The 19,575-nt window shown below is 42.9% G+C and overlaps 1 protein-coding gene across 3 annotated transcripts in view; it reads left to right on the top strand.

Annotated features, from left to right (window-relative positions):
- The window catches only part of FARP1 (FERM, ARH/RhoGEF and pleckstrin domain protein 1), a 291,438-nt gene that overhangs the window by 193,201 nt on the left and 78,662 nt on the right, over positions 1–19,575 (top strand). For all 3 annotated transcript variants that reach the window (XM_059903280.1, XM_059903281.1, XM_059903282.1), the window contains exons 4-5: positions 13,594–13,636; positions 16,456–16,534. In XM_059903280.1, the coding sequence (XP_059759263.1) occupies positions 13,594–13,636; positions 16,456–16,534 (122 nt within the window). The remainder of the gene's footprint in view (positions 1–13,593; positions 13,637–16,455; positions 16,535–19,575) is intronic.

The raw sequence follows: 19,575 nt of genomic DNA on the forward strand, positions 1-19,575 counted from the left end.
CTACCTGGGATGACAGACATCACTAACTGGTGGTTTCCCAGCCCCTCTGGGGTCAGACAGGCCTCCTTCATCTGTGCTTAGTTGCAGGCTTCTGACTTTGCTTCCTCCTGGGGGCCTATGGACATCTGAGACCAGGAGGGCCTCTTTGTGGAACGTGCCAGGTGTGAAGGGTGAAGAGCACTGCAGACCCAAGGACAGGGGACAGTTCGGGAAGCCAGCAGAGGTGGGGGGGTGGAGTATCCCGGTCACCGGTCACCACACAGAGCAGCCCCGTGGTTCGGCCTGACAGTGGCCGCGGTGACAGGGCAGGTCGCAGGGAGTCAGGGGAAAGGCAGCTTGCTGGAAAATTACAGCTATGGGTAATATTCTATTTCTTAAGCTGGAAGGAAGCTATATGGGGTTTCGTGTGTTGTCAGTTTGTTTTTTAATTAAATAGACTTTGGTTCTTAGAGCAGCTTTAGGTTTACAGAAAAAATGAGCAGAAAGTAAAGAGAGAAAGGAGGTCCCCTATGCTGTCTCCCCAGGCACAGTGCCCCTGTTACTGACGTCATACATTACTGTGATGCTGTGTTACAATCGACGAGCTAGTATTAATACATTATTATTACAGTTCCAAGTTCAAATTAGGGTTCCTTCTTTGTGTTGTACATTCTGTTAAGTGTTGACAAATGTATAATGACATGTATCCACCATTACAATACCATCAAGAATAGTTTCACTGCCCTAAAGATCCGCACTACACCTCTCTCCCCTCTGAGCCCCTGAGAACCACTGATTTTTTTCCTTCAGCATTTTCTTATTTTCTGTGTTCTTGACGCTTCAGCATTTGAGGCCTTGTTGACTGAGGAGAGACTGCCCTTCCCAGGACTAGCCAGTTCTTAGACACAGCAAATGGTTCCCCTGCCAGCATACCTCCCATATGGAAATGAACCAATCCAGAGCCCATACTCTGAACCACCCCTTCTGTCTCGCTCTTACACTGCAGGAGACAAAACTCCTCTGCCTTAATCATCCCAGGGCCAGTATCAGACACCTAGAGACGGCCCTACACCCCAGAGCCCACTAAGATGTCAAGCTAGCCAGTCCTAAGCTGCTTACCCTGACTTACCTTGTCTTTTCCCATGGAAACCACAGTAAAGCCTCCTGCCCTCCTGCTTTGTCCTCACCCTTTCTGCCTCCTGGTGGACCCTGGTGCTTCCCCGCATGGCCCTGCATGGTGTGGCATGCCCCCTCCTCCTGGGAACCATACGTAACAAACCATCTTTTCAATGGTTGTAACAAACCATCTTTTCAATGGCAGCTGTCTCCTAACCTGTTGGCTCCATTGTATGTGACTAATGAAGGTTACATCTTAAAACAATTTGGTTTAAAAAATACCTGGAGGGACTTCCCTGGTGGCACAGTGGTTGAGAATCCGCCTGCCAATGCAGGGGACACGGGTTCGAGCCCTGGTCTGGGAAGATCCCACATGCCGCGGAGCGACTGGGCCCATGAGCCACAACTACTGAGCCTGCGCGTCTGGAGCCTGTGCTCCGCAACAAGAGAGGCCGTGATAGTGAGAGGCCCGCGCACCGCGATGAAGAGCGGCCCCCGCTTGCCGCAACTAGAGAAAGCCCTCGCACAGAAACGAAGACCCAACATAGCCATAAATAAATAAATAAATAAATTAAAAAAAAAAAAAAACCTCTAAATAGGTTTCTAAAATGGATAGTCTTGAGAAGGTAGAAGTGGAATCATAGTTTTTGGATCTTCCCAAACCCAAGACCCACATAAAAACAGCTACTTAACAACATCAAAAACCCATGGACAACATTTATGGTAAAACCAGGTGTCAGAGTGTAAGCCCTAGATCCCAAAGTACAAGCAGCCGGAGATAAAACATCAGCCAGACACAAGGTCTGCGTGCTACCAGAGTCTGTACAGGAGGAATCAGAGGGAAGCAGCAGGGCGTCTGATAGAATGAAGAAGAGAACACCCAAAGAGCCACTAGAAATCCCAGGGGGACAGTTTGAGAAGAACAGTGGAAGCTGAGAGGCCTGATGGTGCTGGAACAGTCCAGCTCCAGTGAGCAGTAACTGACCTTCCGGGACAGGCCACCACTTAGGAGAAACTGTGGAGAATGGGACTGAAATTGAGCCAGGTAAGGACAATAGAGAGGAATAATAGAGAAGGGGAGGGAAACAGAGGCAGGAAATCTCGGAAAGCAAGCCACCATGTTTTTTAACACTGCCCAAAATTAATAGAAGAGGAAGCTCTGGGAAGGTAGGAAAGCTGCCATGAACCATACTTTCTTCTCAGAAGGTTAGGAAACAGTTTTCACATAAAAATGAGTAACAGAAAGGTATCACAGTCATGATATTAAAAAACAAATAACGGAAAACAAAAAACTTAAGTGTGTTCCTCCCAACATACCATGTATGGCCTTGCCGAAGGGACCAGTTGGATCCAGCTGCCAAATTGTACTCAGTAAGGAGGATAGAAGAACATGTTGAATGGCACCATGAGTGTGCAGTCTGCAAAATCCAGACTCAGAAATTATTCAGATAAACTATAAGGGAAAGAGAGGGATGGAGGAAGAAACTATAGGTGAAAAAAGATACTTGAAGGACATAACATTTTTGAAAATAAGGAAGACTAAAAGATGCACCACTTTGTGAAATAAAACATCAAGAAATGTACATGGTTACTGTAAAAATCTAGGTAGTGGTTACTGTTGGAGGGGGCTGGTTTTAGGATAAGATGGCTGACAGAGTTCTGTTTCTTGACTTGGTTAATGGATACAAGGGTGTTTGCCATTTAATAATTCACTAAGCTGTACGTTTGTTTTCAGTAGTTTTAAGCATCTGTGTGTTCTTTTAAATTAGACAATTTTAGAAGGGAGAAAAAAAGAAAATTAAAACAGAAGGAGCAAACTATAGATTGAAGGGGGGAAAATCCAATTAAGTCACCAGAATACCCACGTGAAATCCTTTGAACTGAATTTTTCAAAGCTAATGCAAATTAAACAAATGATTTTAAATTAGTTAAAACCGAGTAGTTGATGTGTTACAAGTACCATGCCTGAGGTCTATTGCTGAGCCCTTAAAAAATAAAGGTTCCCAAAGGTTAAAATTTCCCTGGAGGCAAAGGCCCCCTGAAGCCCCAGGCATTGCATTATAATATTAAGTTCTAGTTTTATTCCAAAACTTTCCTTTGCATACATCTGGGATATCAGATACTGCCTAATGAATTTAATGCACTAATGCATAAAGATGGCCCTCTTTATACATTTCATTTCATACTTTGGTTTACAGATCTATCTTTAATTCCTTTTTATTTAGAGCTTTCCTTGTAAATGAATAAAAACATACCCTCAATTTTTCAGTTCAAATTTTATTCATGCATTCTTTCAGCAGTCAATTTTTTGTTGTTGTTTTGTTTTTGTTTTTTTAACGGGGGGTGGGGGTGGGGGTGTAGGGGATGAGGCTAGATTAAGAGAGACTTAATGGACATAATCAGATATGAAGCATGGTCCTGGATCGGAGGTTAGTTTTGACAGATCACAGTAAGGACATTCTTTATTCACATGAAGGAATTTGAATAGAGTGTGATTATTTGGTGAGAAGAAAAGTTTACAAAATAGGAAGATAGAAATCATTGACTAAAAAGCAAAAAGTAGGTTATAAACAATATGATCTCATTTGGGTTTTTTAAAAGTGTATGTATGTTTATATCCATGCACATCGCTCTTCAAAAAAAAATGTGGAAGGGACATACATGAAGGCAGTGGGTCTTAAAGCACACTCCCCAGGTCAGCAAACAGCATCAGTGTCACCTGAGCAGTGCAGATTCTCAGGTCCTCACCCAGATAAGGAAGTCCGGGAGCAGAGCCCCACCATAGTATATGTTTTAACAAGCTCTTAGGGTGAATGTGATACAAGCTCAATTCTGAGAACAACTTCATTAAAGTGTTAACCGTGGTCTCTTGGTGGTGGACAATTTTTAAAATTTTGCTTATGTGAATTTTCTAATTTTCTAGCTTGCATATAGATGAATTCTATGCCGATAGATTATTTTTAGATTAAGAGGTTTTTAGTAGCATCCCACAAATTTTAGTTTATTGTGTTTTCACTTTCATTTCAGTTTAAAATACTTTCTAATTTCCCCTTGGTTTCTCCTTTGACTCATGTGTTATTTAGAAGTATGTTATTTTGTTTCCAAATATGAGGATTTTCCACAGTTCTTTCTGTTACTGAGTTTTAATTTAATTCTGTGGTTGCTGGAGAATATAGTTTGTATGACATGAGGACTTTTAAATAATTTACTGATATCTCTTTAAGGGCCCAGAATATGGTTTATTTTGGTATGTGTTTCATGTGTACTTGAAAAGAATGCTCATCCTGTGGGTGGGACGGAGCATTCCACCTATGGCAGTTAGATCATGTTGGTTGATAGTGCTGTGCAAATCATCTGTATCCTTAGTGAATTTCTGTCTATATGTTCTGTTAGTTATTGAGTGAGAGGTATTAAAATCTCCAACCATAATTGTGGACTTGTCTGTTTCTCCTTGCAGTTTGATCAGTTTTTGCTTCATGTACTTTGAAGTTCTGTTATTAAGTATATAAATACTTCAGATTTTTATATCCTCTTAATTAATTGACTCCTTTGTCATAAGAAATTATGAAAATAGGGAAGACTAAACACGGGTGTATAAAGCGTATTTGTGAAATAAATACACGTGATATTCTTCTGATGTCTACTTTGATACTAATTTAACTATTTCAGTTTTTTTAAAAATTATTAATGTTAGCATGATATGCCTTTTTCCATCCCTTCCCTTTTAACCAATTTATGTCTTTATATTTGCAGTCTGATTCTTATAGTCAGCATAGAGTTGGGTCTTGCCTTTTTATCAAATCTGACAATCCTTTTTAATTGGGAATGTTTAGATCATTTACATTTAATATCATTATTGATATCATTAAAACTGGTCATCTTACTACTATATAAAAAATAGATAACTAATAAGAACCTACTGTATAGCACAGGGAACTCTAGTCAATACTCTGTAATGACCTATATGGGAAAATAATCTAAAAAAAGAGTGTATATATGTATATGTATTACCGATTCACTTTGCTGTACAGCAGAAACTAACACAACATTGTTAATCAACTATACTCCAATAAAAATTGATTTAAAAATTAAAAAGTAAAATAAAAAATCTTTTTATAGGAAAACAAACAAAAAAGTTAAATTGGTCATCTTGCTATTTGTTTTCTATTTGTCTTATCCGTCTTTGTTCCTTTTTCCTGTCTGCCTTTTGATTAATTGAATATTTTGATGATTTCATGTTACTTTCCTTGTTGGTTTATTAGCTATAGCTCTTTGATTTGTAACTTGAGTGGTTGCTTTGGGGTTTATAATGTCCATCTTCAACTTATCACAGCCTGCCTTCAAGTGATATTATTCCTCTTCACATATAGTATAAAGCCTTACTTCCATTTTCCACTTTTTGACCTTTTTGCTATTGTTGTTATTGTTTTTTTTAAACATAAGTTATGAACCCCACATTACATTGTTGTTATTTTTGTTTGCCAGTTATCTTTTTTTAATTGAAATACATTTGATTACCAGTCAGTTATCTTCTACAGAGATTTAAATAATATAAAATTCTTAAAACATATATTAACCATACAGTTGCCATTTTGGTGTTCTTCATTCCTTTGTGTAGACACAGATTTCCATCTGATATCACTTTCTTCCTGCTCAGAGAGGCCTTCCTTTAACATAGCTTATTATGTGGCTCTGCTGGTGATGAATTCTCTGAGCTTTCGTGTTTGGATATGTTTTTATTTTGCCTTCCTTTTTGAAAGATGTTTTTTGCCTGGTGTAAAATTCTAAGATGTTTTGAGTATGTTAAAAATCTTGCACCATTGCATTCTCACATTGTTTCTGGCAAGAAATCTACTGTCATCTTTATCTTTGTTACTTTATATATAACGTCTCTTTTTGCTCTGGCTGAGTTTTAAGATTTTTTTCTATATCACTGTTTTTGATAATTTGATTGTGATGTGCTTCCATGCAGTTTTCTTCATGTTTCTTATGCTTGGAGTTTGCTGAGATTCTTGCATCTGTGGGTTTATAGTTTTTGTTAAATTTTGAAAAATTACAGCCATTATTTCTTCTAATATTTTTCCATTTCTTTCCCCCTCCCCTGCCACCTCCTCTCCTTCAGGACTCCAATTACATGCATATTAGACTGCCTAAAGTTACTCTATAGTTCTCTAATGCTCTGTTAATTTTTTGGTGATTTTTCTTTCTGTGTTTGATTTTGGATGGTTTCTATTGCTAGTTCTTCAAGTTCAGTAGTATTTCTTCTGCAGTGTTTCATTTGCTGTTAATCTCATCCAGTGTGTGTGTGTGTGTGTGTGTGTGTGTGTGTGTGTGTGCCTGTGTATGTTTGTATCACACTCTGTAGTTTTCATCTCCAGAAATTTAGTTTGGGTCTCCTTAAAATCTTCCATATCTCAACCTTTTGAACATAGAGAATACAGTTATAATAACTGTCTTCATATTTTTTTTTTTTTTTACTAATTCTAACATCTGTGTCGATTCTAGGTCCCATTTGATTGGTTTTTTCTGGGGGGGGGTTTCTTGTTTTGTTTTGGTTTGGGGTTTTTTTGGTCTAATTATGGGTCATATTTTCCTGCTTTGTATGCCTGGTGATTTTTTTTTTTTTAATTGGATGTCAGATATTGTGAATTTTACCTTGTTGAGTGCTGGGTAGTTTTGTATTTCTGTAAATGTTATTGAGTTTGGGGGGGGGGATGCATGTAAGTTATTTGGAAACAATTTAGTCCTTTCAGATCTGGCTTTTAAGACTTGTTAGGTAGGACTGGTGTAGTGTGCAGTCTGGGGTGAATTATTCCCTACTCCTAAGGGATGACCCTTCAGTACTCTACCCAGTGCCCATGAGTCATGAGGTCTTCCCATCTGGCTGGTGAGAATAGGTAGTATTCCTGGCCCTGTGTGAGCACCAGGCCTGTAACCTCTAATCCTTCTGTGTTTTTTTTGTTCGTTTTTTAATTTTTTGCCCCACCTTGGCTACTTTACTCACAAGCACACGTTGATCAGTACTCTGTTGCCTACTCAAGGGTAACCCTCTGTACTCTCCTAAATGCTTTCTACTTTCCTGTGAACTCTCTCTACCTTGATCCCCTGCACTCTCAGCCCCATCTCTTCAACTCATGGATTTTGCCAGGTTCTGCCTATGTTCTTTCTCTCTGCACCATAGCGTGAAAAGTTGCTCAAGGCAGAGGCTGGTGTAGTCATAGAGGTCATGATTTTAGTTTCCTGTCTCTCAGGGATCACTGTTTCTCATTGGTGTCCCAGATCTTCAGATCTGTCATGTTTCTTTCTTTCCTTTTCTTTTCTTTGTTTCTTTCTTCCTTTCTTCCTTCTTTTGTTGTTTCATGTAGGAAGATAGATCTAGTCCCTGTTACTCTACTTTGACCAGAACCAGAAATCTCTAAAAATTAATAGGTTTTTAAAAAGAAAGCCACACTTAACATATCTTATAAATATACCATATGTAAAATTAATAAAATAATTAAGATCAATATGAAAAATTACATTCAAACAAACTATTACAAACAAAAATTCAAAGTAAAGTCATTTCTTGTAGGAGCCAGCCTGCAGAAAAATTCGTTTGTTGCAATGAGTTCTAGACACTGGATAATTTTTTGTATCATATTTTACCTGGTTCCTATATATATCTTATAGTTGATGATGAAATAGTTCTGCTGTGTGCAGTTTTGACTTCTAAATAAGAAGAAGAAAGATGAACTTTTGTTGAGTCTTTTTAGAGGAACAGCATATTATGTTGCAGAAAAAGCACAGGTGTGGAGTCAGATGGACTTGAAGTGGAATCCCAGCCGTTTGACCTTGGGCAACTTAAATAAGCTCTCTGAGCTTGGCTTCCTTCGTGTGTAAAACAACCACATTGTTGTGAATATTAAATGAGAGTGTATAAAGCAGCTATCCAATGCCTGGCACACAGTAGGTGCTCAGGAAATTGACTCTTGCTGTCCCCCTGCCTGATGTCATGTAAGTGACTCTCTTTCAATAAGACCCTTTCCAAAATACCTCAGATATTTTAGTTGCCTACAAAATCCAACTGAAATGTCACTCACCAAATAATAGGGGGAAAAGATGTTTAGGAAAAGAACATAAAGGCTTCGGGGACAGCGATTCATCTTTCTTTGCCTTTGATGCCTAGGCATTAAAGCCTTTCTTCTCTAAGAGTATTTCAGTGCAGGAAACACACTCCAAAAGGGGAAAGTAACATTTAACAGGGTATCAAAGGAAAATAGAGAGGCTGACTGAAATGTAGGCAAGCAGGGCAAGATGGGGCTGAAAAGCTGTGTTGAAACTAAATTGTGGAAGATAGGTGTTATGAGCTGAATTGTGTCCCCCGAAAATGTGTATGTTGAAGCTGTGACGCCCAGCACCTCAGAATGTGACGGTCCTTGAAGACAGGGCCTTGAGAGAGGTGATTAAGTTAAAATGGGGCTGTGGGAGTGGGCCCTAGTCTAGTCTGAACAGTATCATTTTAAGAAGAGGAAACTGGGAGATACCCAGGGGACATGACAGCCTGTGTGCACAGAGGGGAGACCTTGTGAGGACACAGCCAGAAGGCGGTCGTCTGCAAGTCAGTGAGAGAGGCCTCAGGAGAAACCAAACCTGGGATACCTTCAGCCTCCAGAACTGGGAGGAAATCGATTTCTGTTGTTTAAGCCGTCCAGTCTGTGGTACTTTGTTATGACAGCTTGAGCAAACTCTTACTTACAGGCCTTCAAATCCCAGCAGGGGAAGTTCCTTGATTCCGTGAGTCCTCCTGACTAGGTATGGCATTTCTAGAAGCCCATTCGTTTTAACCAAATCCCTCTACAGTCAGGTAATGTGGATCTGTAGCTGTGCTCTGGAGACCAGCAGCATGATTTTAGTGAGAACAGGGATGTGTGGCTTGGTTGAAGGAGTTGCGGAGGTGAGGTTAGAGATGGATGATTACAGTTGTGACCCTCCAGAGATCCGTTGGCAGGAAAAGAAAGTTTATGGTGCTTTTGTTGCCTTTTTAATTCATCTGGAACTTGTTTCTGTTCTGCTTAGGTTGAATGAAGAAGTGATTTGTGTAGGATGACCTAGACAAACTTCAGTACTTCAGTCGAGCAGCAACCCTATTTTTCTTCCTGCTCCCTCCAGCTCATGCTTTTATAGTGGTTTAAGTCCTTAGCGTGCAAGGCCTTTTCTCTCAGCTCTGCAAACGTCAACTGGTAGATGGAGAGGGTCTTGTGGGCCCCGCTTTCTCACCCAGGCCAGTTTAGCTGTGACGTTAACCGATGCCTTGGAGCGTTACTGCCATAGAACTCTACTAGACAGGCTAATTCAGGCCAGTGTGATGTTCCCAGGCCTTCATGGTTTAAAACCACATGCTCGGTTGGCTCAAATTGGTGCTTGTATTTGATGAATTCCACAGAAATGCCAAAAACAGAAGAGAGATGTTTTAAAACAATTCATAAAATTGGCAGCTACGTTGCCAGAGCATATCTGTTTGGTCCTGAGTGGTTTGCAGAAGTTTAGGCAGACTCTGTGGCAGAATTGGCAATGGTGAAAGACCTCAGAGGTGGTTCCCCTGAGGCAGGCTTGGAGGCCGACAGAGCACAGGCTGGCAGGTTCACGAGTGGCGGCTCAGCAGCTACAGGAAATCCCTCTAGAGTTCTTCAGTTAATTCTCTCACACGCAAACACAACTGTGTCAGACCTTCTCCACTCGCCCACATCCTCCAACCCTCAGGGTTTACAGGGGTAAACAGATGGCGTCAAAGAGGAACTTTCTTATCTTCCCGACGCAGAAGTGTAAACTGACGTACATCTACCATTATTAGCCTTTCTGCTCCCTCCGTGCCACCACTGGAAAAGCTCTTCTTTCTATCTCCAGTGCCCTACGTTTTAGAGCTATCTTTCCACACCATCCCAGGTGTCTTAGGATATTGGTCATCCCTTCTTGCTCATACTCTCAACCCCTCTCTCCGCCTATTTTTTTTTTTTTTTTTTTTTTTTTTTGGCCACAGCACGTGGCATGCGGGATCCTAGTTCCCTGACCAGGGATTGAACCCCTGCTCCCTGCAGTGGAAGTACAAATTCTTAACCACTGGACCGCCAGGGAAGTCCCAGCCCCTCCCCTTTTTAAGCACCCCCAGGTCCTTCCTGTGGAAGACAAGCAAATAAGCAGTACCTTTATTGAATTCTTCCCCCTCCTCCACACCCCCATTCTCTGGTCTCTTCCTTCACAGCCAAGCTTCTTGGAAAAGCTGTTCACCCTTCCTGTCTCCTCACCGTCCACCGGACTTTCAGGCCCCTGTCCAAGTCCACTGACCAGCAGATACTCTAGCTCTCATCTTGTCTGATCTTTCAACAGCTCTTGATGTTCTTCCTTCTGGAAACACTGTCTTCCCGTGGCTACCGTGACATGACTCTCTCCTTATGTTCCTTCTGTCCTTGCCTGCTCCCGTCGGCCATCCTAAGGTAGACGCGTCATCAGTGCTGATGCATTTCATCCTCTGGGCTCCACGAGGCCGTCTTGTCCTCATGGCGTCACAGTGCTGGCAGCCTCTAACTGTGAGATCTCCCGCCCAGGCTTCTCTGAGCTTTGGATGAGTGTGTCCCACCGTTTTCATACTGTTTCTTCCTCATGAAATCCAAGGGCACCTCCTAAGGTGGAAGTTTCTAGAACCCCTCCGTCCTGGCCCTCTTCCAGCGCTCCCCGTCTCTGAATGGCAGCAGCATCTGTCCAGACGCCTGCGGCAGAAACCTCAGCGCCATTCTGGTTATCGTCTGCTTCTCGGCCGCCACATCTAGCCCATCGGTGAATCCCGCTGGATTTTACCTGTTACATTTTTATTTTCTTTCTTTCTTTCTTTCTTTTTTTTAATTTATTTATTTAATTTATTTATTTTTGGCTGCGTTTGGTCTTCGTTGTTGCATGCGGGCTCTCTCTAGTTGTGTCAAGCGGGGGCTACTCTTCTTTGCGGTGCACGGGCTTCTCACTACAGTGGCTTCTCTTGTTGCAGAGCACAGGCTCTAGGCGCGCGGGCTCTAGAGCACAGGCTCAGTAGTTGTGGCACACGGGCTTAGTTGCTCCACGGCATGTGGGATCTTCCCGGACCAGGGCTCGAACCCGTGTCCCCTGCATTGGCAGGCGGATTCTTAACCACTGTGCCACCAGGGAAGGCCATGTTACATTTTTCTTGATTCCACCTAATTTTCCCCAACTCTGCTTCTGCCCTCCTGGTCCAAAACACTATCCTCTTTTGCCTGGACGACTGCAGCAGATAACCTGCGTCTATTCTGACCCCCTCTTTCTGTTCTCACACTGCCAGAGTAATCTTTTCAAAGTGCAAATCTGATCGTATCAGCCCCATATTTAAAATTCTTCCCAGTGTTCTCAGGATAACGATGAAGTGTCTTAACGTGGCCTCTGTAGGGTCTGGCCCCTTCCTGACCCACCAACCTTGTTCTGCTGTCATGTTGGTCTCCCCTAATGTTAAGTCACCTGGACAGGTGTTTTTACTGCATGTCTTCATAGCTTCTTCTCACCTCTCTTCAGATTTCAGCACAATGTCACCTTCAGGGAAGGTTTCCTCCTGCCTCTACCCCACCTGTAACTGGGTCAGACCTCTCTATCCTTACACTCAGAGTCCTCTGGGACTCCCCCTTGTTTCCTTTGTCTCAGGTACTTCTTTACTTTTCTTGGGAAGGTTTTGTTTCCTGTCTTTCTCACTAGACCATATGCTCCATGAAGCAGGCACCATGACTGGTCTCCCATCATTGTATTCCCAGAAGCCAGCAGAGCGACACAGTGATGTGTTGTTGAATGAATAAATGGGTTTGAAGAACAGGGTTTGAGTCCCAGCCCTGGGCAGCTATGGTCTAAATCCCACTTTTCTCATCTGTCAAATGGAGGTATTTTTGCCATCTTTTAGGATTCTTGGGAGAAAAATAATTCATCTCACAAACGACGATTGTTGTTTTGAATGATTATTCTCTATTATTTTAAGGTTGAGTCTTATGAATGTGACAGTGGAGATGATCCTAAGTCAACTAATGCCTTTATTGTTTTTCTCATATAACAGAGTGGTAGGGGACGGGGAATATAGAAATGAGGATTTCATTAGAAAGTCATATTTATTTGAAAAGGTGGTGGGGAAGATTCACCTGAATAAATAGACCCTTAAATTTTTTTACTTTTACTTTTTTCATTATGAGAATTCTGAGTGATCATTGAAGGTAATTTGGATGATATAGAAATCACCCATCTTCCCACCTCCCAGACATTTTCCCACACTCTCAAATAATTCATCAGAAGTCAAGTTACGGGATGAAAGAGTATGTATATGAATACTTTTTAGGCTTTAGATAATTATTCCCTAATTGGTCTCCAGAAACGTTGTGCCAATTCATACACCCACCAGTAGAGTAGGGCAGTGTCCATTTCCTGGCACCCTTGCCAACTCTGGGTTTATAAAATACAGACACGCACTGCATACAGGCGTTATCTAGATGCGTATTTAATGGGGGGCAATGGTATTTGATTAAGTTTGCATTTGTAGAGCAAATTACTCCTGAACTTGGACATTCTCTTGTTAGCCACTGGCATTTTTTCTTCACCAATTACCTGTTATTCTTTGCATAATTTTCTTTAGGAGTGTTTCTCTTTTTCATATTTCCTTATAAAACCCTCTTTACATTAAGCCCATTAACTTTTTAAAAATCATATATGCAGATATGAGCTTCAGTAGGACCCTTTCACATGATCACAAGTTCAAGGGTTAACTTATACTTTATTAATGACAACTGGTTTCTCTCTTTTTTTAAAATCTTGCCGCTTGAATTGCACGCTAAGGAGAATGTGTGTGAAAAGAGTCTGGACTTTGAAGTTGGACAAACCTGATTTCAGTCCTAGCTCTGCCACATTCTAGCTGAGGGCCTGGGACAAATTAGTGAGCCTCTGCAAGTCTCAGATTTCTCTCCTGAGTAACAGGAATCCTCTGGCCTTGCTTTGAGAGGTAAATAGCTTATGGATGGTGCCTTGTGCAGAAGTGTGTTCTATAAATATTCACTCCCTTTCCGTACCCCTCAAAGATGTGCCGTTCTGTACGTACATCTATATACATGTGTTTTGTTTGACTAAGGAGCACGCGTATTTTACTCCATTTATAGCCAGATGTGCAATCAGGCGTTAATATTTACTGAATAGTTAACTGTGATCAAAGTACCAGTGAGAATAGAAAAATTCTTAGTGAACCGTGCACTATTTGCATCTAGGAGAGATTTTTAATTTTCAGCCTCAGGGATAATATTAGCAAGTTCGGATCCGTTCTATAAACATGGGAGACAATGTAAGTTATGGCATTCTGGAGGGAAAAAAAAAGGCACAGACCGCTTCAAATCCTCAAAAATATTTTGATTTTAAACAGCTCCTAGTGGAGTCTCAAAATACTCGCACTCTCTCATTGAGAATTGATGTCTCAGTCTGTTCTCTTTTCCTTTGTAGGTGTGGCTGGATCTCTTAAAACCTATTGTCAAGCAGATTAGAAGTAAGTATACCCCCCCCCCCACCTGTTTAACAGTGATGTCAAATATAAACCAAAAGTCTTCCTTGTCTAAGCGTCGTCTGCCCTGTGGTGTCAAGCACTGGGGCCACACTTTCTTTTTTTACCCTGTGATTGCATTTCAGCATCTACTAATCCACGTACTATTAAATGTATCTTCTGCAATTTTAATATATAACAATTTGGTAATCAAAACTTGGAAAACAGATGTCATTTTAATTAACGACTAAAGCAGGTTCTTAAGGCCCAGAGCAGTTGAGCTTGTCTGGTCTGTTCTCATGTTTCTTACTGTCACTTTTGAAGGGGGCAGGTGAAACCATTTATTCATGAAATTGCTATTAGGTTTTCTGTGCTGCCTTTTCAAAGCCTGTGAGATCAGAATGCAAGTGGTGTTTGGAAAAATAAGGTGCCCAAAAGTGTGTGAGTGTGTGTGTGTGTGTGTGTGTGTGTGTGTGTGTGTGTGTGATTGGCAAGCAGGACAGAAGGGAGTCTGCCTTGCATTTAGACCATGTTGTCGAAGGAAAGATTAAGGAGGGTCTAGGAGAGAAGTAAGGAAAGGGAACACTTGCTTTTTCCCTCCCTTCTCATTGTGCATCAGCACCAGACCATCCTCCCCTCTCTCCGCTGTGAGGTCAAGTTCAGAGACAAGCTCTCTTCTCCAGTTCATCCCAAATTGTCCCTCACTGCAGCCAGAGACCAGGCAAGAGACTGAGGATGGTAACAAAACTGCATTCCTTTAGTTGAACGTGAATCACACAGTACCTCTTGGGGTCGGTTTTATGTCTGATTAAGAAACCCCACCAGTGCAGTGGTTAAGAATCTGCCTGCCAATGCAAGGGACACGGGTTCGAGTCCTGGTCCGGGAAGATCCCACATGCGGCGGAGCAGCTATGCCCGTGCGCCACAACTACTGAGCCTGCACTCTAGAGCCCGCGAGCCACAACTACTGAGCCTGAGTGCCACAACTACTGAAGCCCGCGCGACTAGAGCCCATGCCCCGCAACACGAGAAGCCACCGCAATGAGAAACCCACGCACCACCAGGAAGACCCAACACAGCCAAAAATAAATAAACAAACTAAATTTATTAAAAAAAAAGAAACCCCACCAGGCTACTTACAGCAATTTATGTGGCTGTAATAAACAGGCACACTGTGTTGAGTGGCCCTTATGCAATTGAAATTGATATTGATCTTCTATCATTTAAATTAAGCAATCGTTAATGCAGAAAACGAAAGAGCCGTTGTTCAGCGTTTATTGGGTGGCTGGCCTAGGACTAAGTGTGGAGGACACATTGCTGTGAGAAGCCCCCAGGCCTGAAGGCTGGAGGAAGCACGGCATCTAAAATGATGACATTTGTTCCCGCAGTAACCCGCAATGGGAACTGCTGATGGTGGAAAAGTGTCAGACCCAGGACAGCGGCTGTGGTTTGGTTTAGCACCCGAGCAGAGGCTCTCCTTTTCATCTCTGTGGGCTATGACTCACCCCGTGTGACAAAGCTGTCATTTTGCATTTAGTGCTAGCATCTTCCTAGCTTCGGGTTTTCTAAGGATCCAAGTAGCCTCATTTAATTCCCCATCTGTGAAAATTGCTGGGAAGAATGAGCTAGACCTTCCCAACTTCCCCATTTTGTTCTTGCTATTTTGTGATCCAGAGTTGACACACGAGGATTTCTGTTAATTTTTAGAATGGTTAGCGGAAAGAAGCCCGGCTTCTCTTGGTTTCAGTATTCCTGTGCCTTGTTTTTTTTCCTCCTAATTTTGTACGTATTGCCAGCATCTTCATCTTATAGATACATCGTTTGGGGTTTTTTCCCCTAAATTTGAGTGTGTTATAAAAATTAAAGTACATCGGTCTTTTGTGACGGTGAAAGGTAGAGCAAAAAAGACATTTTTTACTTTTATACAACTGCTGTTAAAGTTTGGATTTCATCATAATACCTTGTATTTCATAGAACATAAACTTTTGCTGTTATTCCAAATGGCAGAACCTGTAGGATTGCTTTTGTATTGTGGCTTATACAGCAAAATAAACTCTGACTCAGGTTACAAATTATTATTTTATAATCTATTTGATGTTCTGTTTGAATTCTGGAAAGTTACCTGTCTCATTCCCAGTCTTACCCTGCCCACCCCCTCCCAGATCTGCTTCCTAATTTTGTTGGAACTTATCGATAAGATGTTGTATGAGACACTTAGTAAAGGCTTTGACTGACTGTGATGAACACAGTAGCCGCTGTACCTTGGAGAGAGTTAGAAATAATAAATTACGTAACTGATTTACTTTTTCGTTATCTCTTCCTTAAGCTGTCTAAAGCCTATATTTGGACTAAAGCAGACAGATAAATTTTTGAAGACAAATGCCTGCTTTTAAAATCTGGGTACAATTTACGTCTCCAGGGGAAAAGTTTGATGCCTCAATGTAATACGCCTGTCACGGTATTTTTAAAAACCGGGTATCTGGATTTCCCTGGGGGTCCAGTAGTTGAGACTCCGTGCTTCCAACGCAGTGGGCGTGGGTTCCATCCCTGGTCGGGGAACTAAGATCCTACATGTCATGCGGTGTGGCCAAAAAATATAATTTAAAAAAACCCAAACAGGTATCTGTCTCCCCACAATATGAAAATGCGAATTAGTAACCAAGTTAACCAGCTATTAAGTGACTTGGATGTTGGCAGAAGTGCTCTGGGCAGCTCGGAATAAGACTTATTATTTGGTGTCTAATATACCCTCTTACATCTTTTCCTTTAATGGCATTTGAAAGACAAATCAATAAATGCTTTACTGCTTTTTCCCCCCTTTCTAGGGCCAAAGCATGTCGTTGTTAAGTTTGTGGTGAAATTCTTTCCACCTGACCACACACAACTCCAAGAAGAACTCACAAGGTTAGTGGTTTGGAAACTGGGTATTTATTGCTGTGGGTGCTGAGGAGAAGAGAGAATGAATGTTCTAAGTCAACTGATGAAACATTTTCACAATGTTTCCTTGACCAGCATCTGCTCTGTGCTTGACAGTTTAACCTTCCTCCCTCCCAGTTGTGTTTACAAACATGGGAAGAAAGAAAGTACCACAGTTTCCCTGAAAGCTGGTTTCTCGAAGGCTGTACTATGAAGTATCTGGACTTATAATCTGTTACCGTCGTATTTCCCCCTCTTACACCTGTCACATCACAAGACAGTTTTGGGAAATGAATCTCTTCTGTGAAACCAAGGTGTGAACTCCGTTTCTCTCTGTTGCTGCAGTGGGTGAATCAACATGAACTGTACGGCGGTTTCTTTGAAAGTGTGGCCGAGTGGGAGGAGTGTGGCCAAGCCCTGCCCCTGGTAGCTGTGTGACCAGCCGGTTACTAAACGCCCCTGCGCCTCTGTTAATTCCCGTGTCAACGCGACTGCAGTGCTTGTTTGGCCAGCGTTGTTTTGAGGATAAGCATAGAGTGGCCGGAACCCAGTAGGGCTGCTATGAGTGACAACCCCCATCATCCTCATCTTCATCCCTGCTACTCCCCAGTTTATAATTTCCAGCAAGACACGTGGTAGTCTAAAAGAGAGCAGAGCCTGGTGGGAACATGCGAAGATAAAACGCCTCCCTTTCAAGACTACACTACACTAGTGTGACCAGCCAGATTCTTGCCGCACGTGCCTTACAAGCTTTAACTGTTCAAGATGAGGGCTGTCACATCTTTCTTGTCCCTCTGGGTTGAGAGCACAGTATTTTGGGTGGTTGAGTTTGTTAAATGGTTCATCGTTTATCAAAGAGATGAAAACATTCAGTCAACAGTATTGACGGAGTGTACATGGTGTGCAAGCCTTGTTCCAGGGACGGGGCGCATACTGGTGAAAAGACCGGCCTGACTTTCACGGGAACAGACACAATGATTAAATAAACAAGAAAAATATCAGATAATGGTAAGAGCCTTTAGGTAATGGAAGTAGACGATATGATAGAAGGTGACTGGTGATGACTTTACAGTGCCTGGTCTGGGATGCTTGGGCTGGGAAAGTGACAAGGATCTGTCAGTCATTTTCAGAGGAAGAGCTTTCCAGGTAGAAGGAACGGTTAGGCAATGCCCAAGGCAGCATCAAGCTCCAGGCGTTCAGATACCTAAAAGAGCGCTCGCATGGCAGGAACATTGAGGGCGAAGTGCATCGAGGTGGGGCAGAGGCCCGATAATACGTCGTGTTGAGAGACTGGTTGCCGTACATACCGAGGGGAGGATGGCAGGAGGAGATGGCAGTCACCCAGGCCAAGATGATGGCGGCCACGGAGGTGGTAGGAGTGGAAACGGAGAAAACACATGCGTTTGGAGCACGTGCTGGAGGTGGGGCTGATTTGAATTTGTGACGGGTTGTGGGTGGAGGCTGAGGGAAGGAGAAGGGATGCTGAAGATTTTGACTTAAGCCGCAACCAGATGGATGGGTGATAACTAGAATGGGAAGGGGTGGAGGGAAGTAGAGGACTGGGGAGGGTGGAGAGTCAAGAGTTCGGTTCTGCCAGGTCACGTTTGAGGTCCCTGCTGGACATCCCGGGGCTGGCGTCAGGAGGGGCACCAGGTACACGAATGTGCGATTCCAGAAAGGGAGGAAGGCGAAGGCTCTTCCCATGGCTTCGCGTGTTCTGAATGAGTCACCGGTGATAGTTTACCTCCGCTTTCACCCCTAAAATGAATGAAGCAGCTAAGTGGCCAGGAACTGCAGAGGCCGTCAGCCTTCTAGGAACCACATGCCTCGGCCAGGGCGCTTCCCGTGGAGAAGGGGCAGCTGGGGCTGCCACCCGAGTTCCAGGATGCCGACACCTGTAGCATCTTCATGCGGTGTCCTTACTGGGGCTACTGTGTCTCAGCTTCTGGGGCTGGTTTTCCTGTTGTTGGAACGTATGTTGCTCGAAGCTCAGAATATTGACATGAATCTGAAGGCCAGTCCAGCTGTTGGTCAGTAGCGTGCCTTTTCCTCCCACATTTCACTGGGCCTTCATCCTGCTTAGGAAGTTGGCGGCATAAATTACCACTGCCCCCCAACCCCAGTCCTTTCTCCCCATTCTACTTTGCGATGAGTTTTGCACCTTTGCAGTTTTTGTGAATCATCATCTCTAGGGATTTGTGATTTTTCTACCATTCTGGTCCTTGTTATAAAATTCCAGACAACTTGTGACCATCAAGCCGTGTGTGTGTGCCTGGTATTTTGCCAGCTGTTCTGACCGATCTGATAAATTCCTCAAGTGACACAAGCTCAGCTGGACGTAGCAGGTTTGGGGGTTTGTTGTCGCTGTTTTCTGGCTCCCAGTGTTAACTGACATTTTAGAAATCTTTTCCGAGGAGAGAATTCCTTTGGCTCTGGGGTGATAAAATTGATGGGAAGTTTAGAAGCTCCCCGTTGCTTTCCGCTTTGTCACAGGGTATGTCGGGAAGGCGACTTCCCAGATCCAAAGTGTTGTTCTCCCACACTCTCAAAGTCCTATTCAAGCGGAAATTTAAGGGTGGGACCATTGAGGTGCCAGGCAGTTTTCTATGGCAGATGGTGAGGGAGGGAGGGTTTGGGAGAAGCCCTGTATGGGCACTACTTCATGGGCGAGGGAGGTGCAGACAAGAGGGAGACAGACAGAAACGGGCCCGCAGTTCAGCAGACTTCAAGTGACTCGAGCTGCAGCTGATTCTTCGGGCCTCCAGGAATAGCTTTCGGCTTCCCATTTATATAGATCGAAGATTAAATTGCACTTTGCTGTTAAACAAGAAGCTGAATTCCTTTCTATTTATTGAGCTACACTCTCACTGGAGCTCTCGTCCTACTGACACCAGGGCTCAGGCATCTAGAAGGAGAAAAGTACTGACTCTGAGGTGCAAGTTTAAAACCGCTTGGGGGAGGGGTCTTTGGAAAAGAAGTTAGCAGGCTTTCTTCTGGCAGAGCTCAGAATCACTTGGCTGTGCTGGTGA

Source organism: Balaenoptera ricei, chromosome 18 (assembly GCF_028023285.1).
Source record: "Balaenoptera ricei isolate mBalRic1 chromosome 18, mBalRic1.hap2, whole genome shotgun sequence".
In the NCBI taxonomy this organism is placed as follows: Eukaryota; Metazoa; Chordata; class Mammalia; order Artiodactyla; family Balaenopteridae; genus Balaenoptera; species Balaenoptera ricei.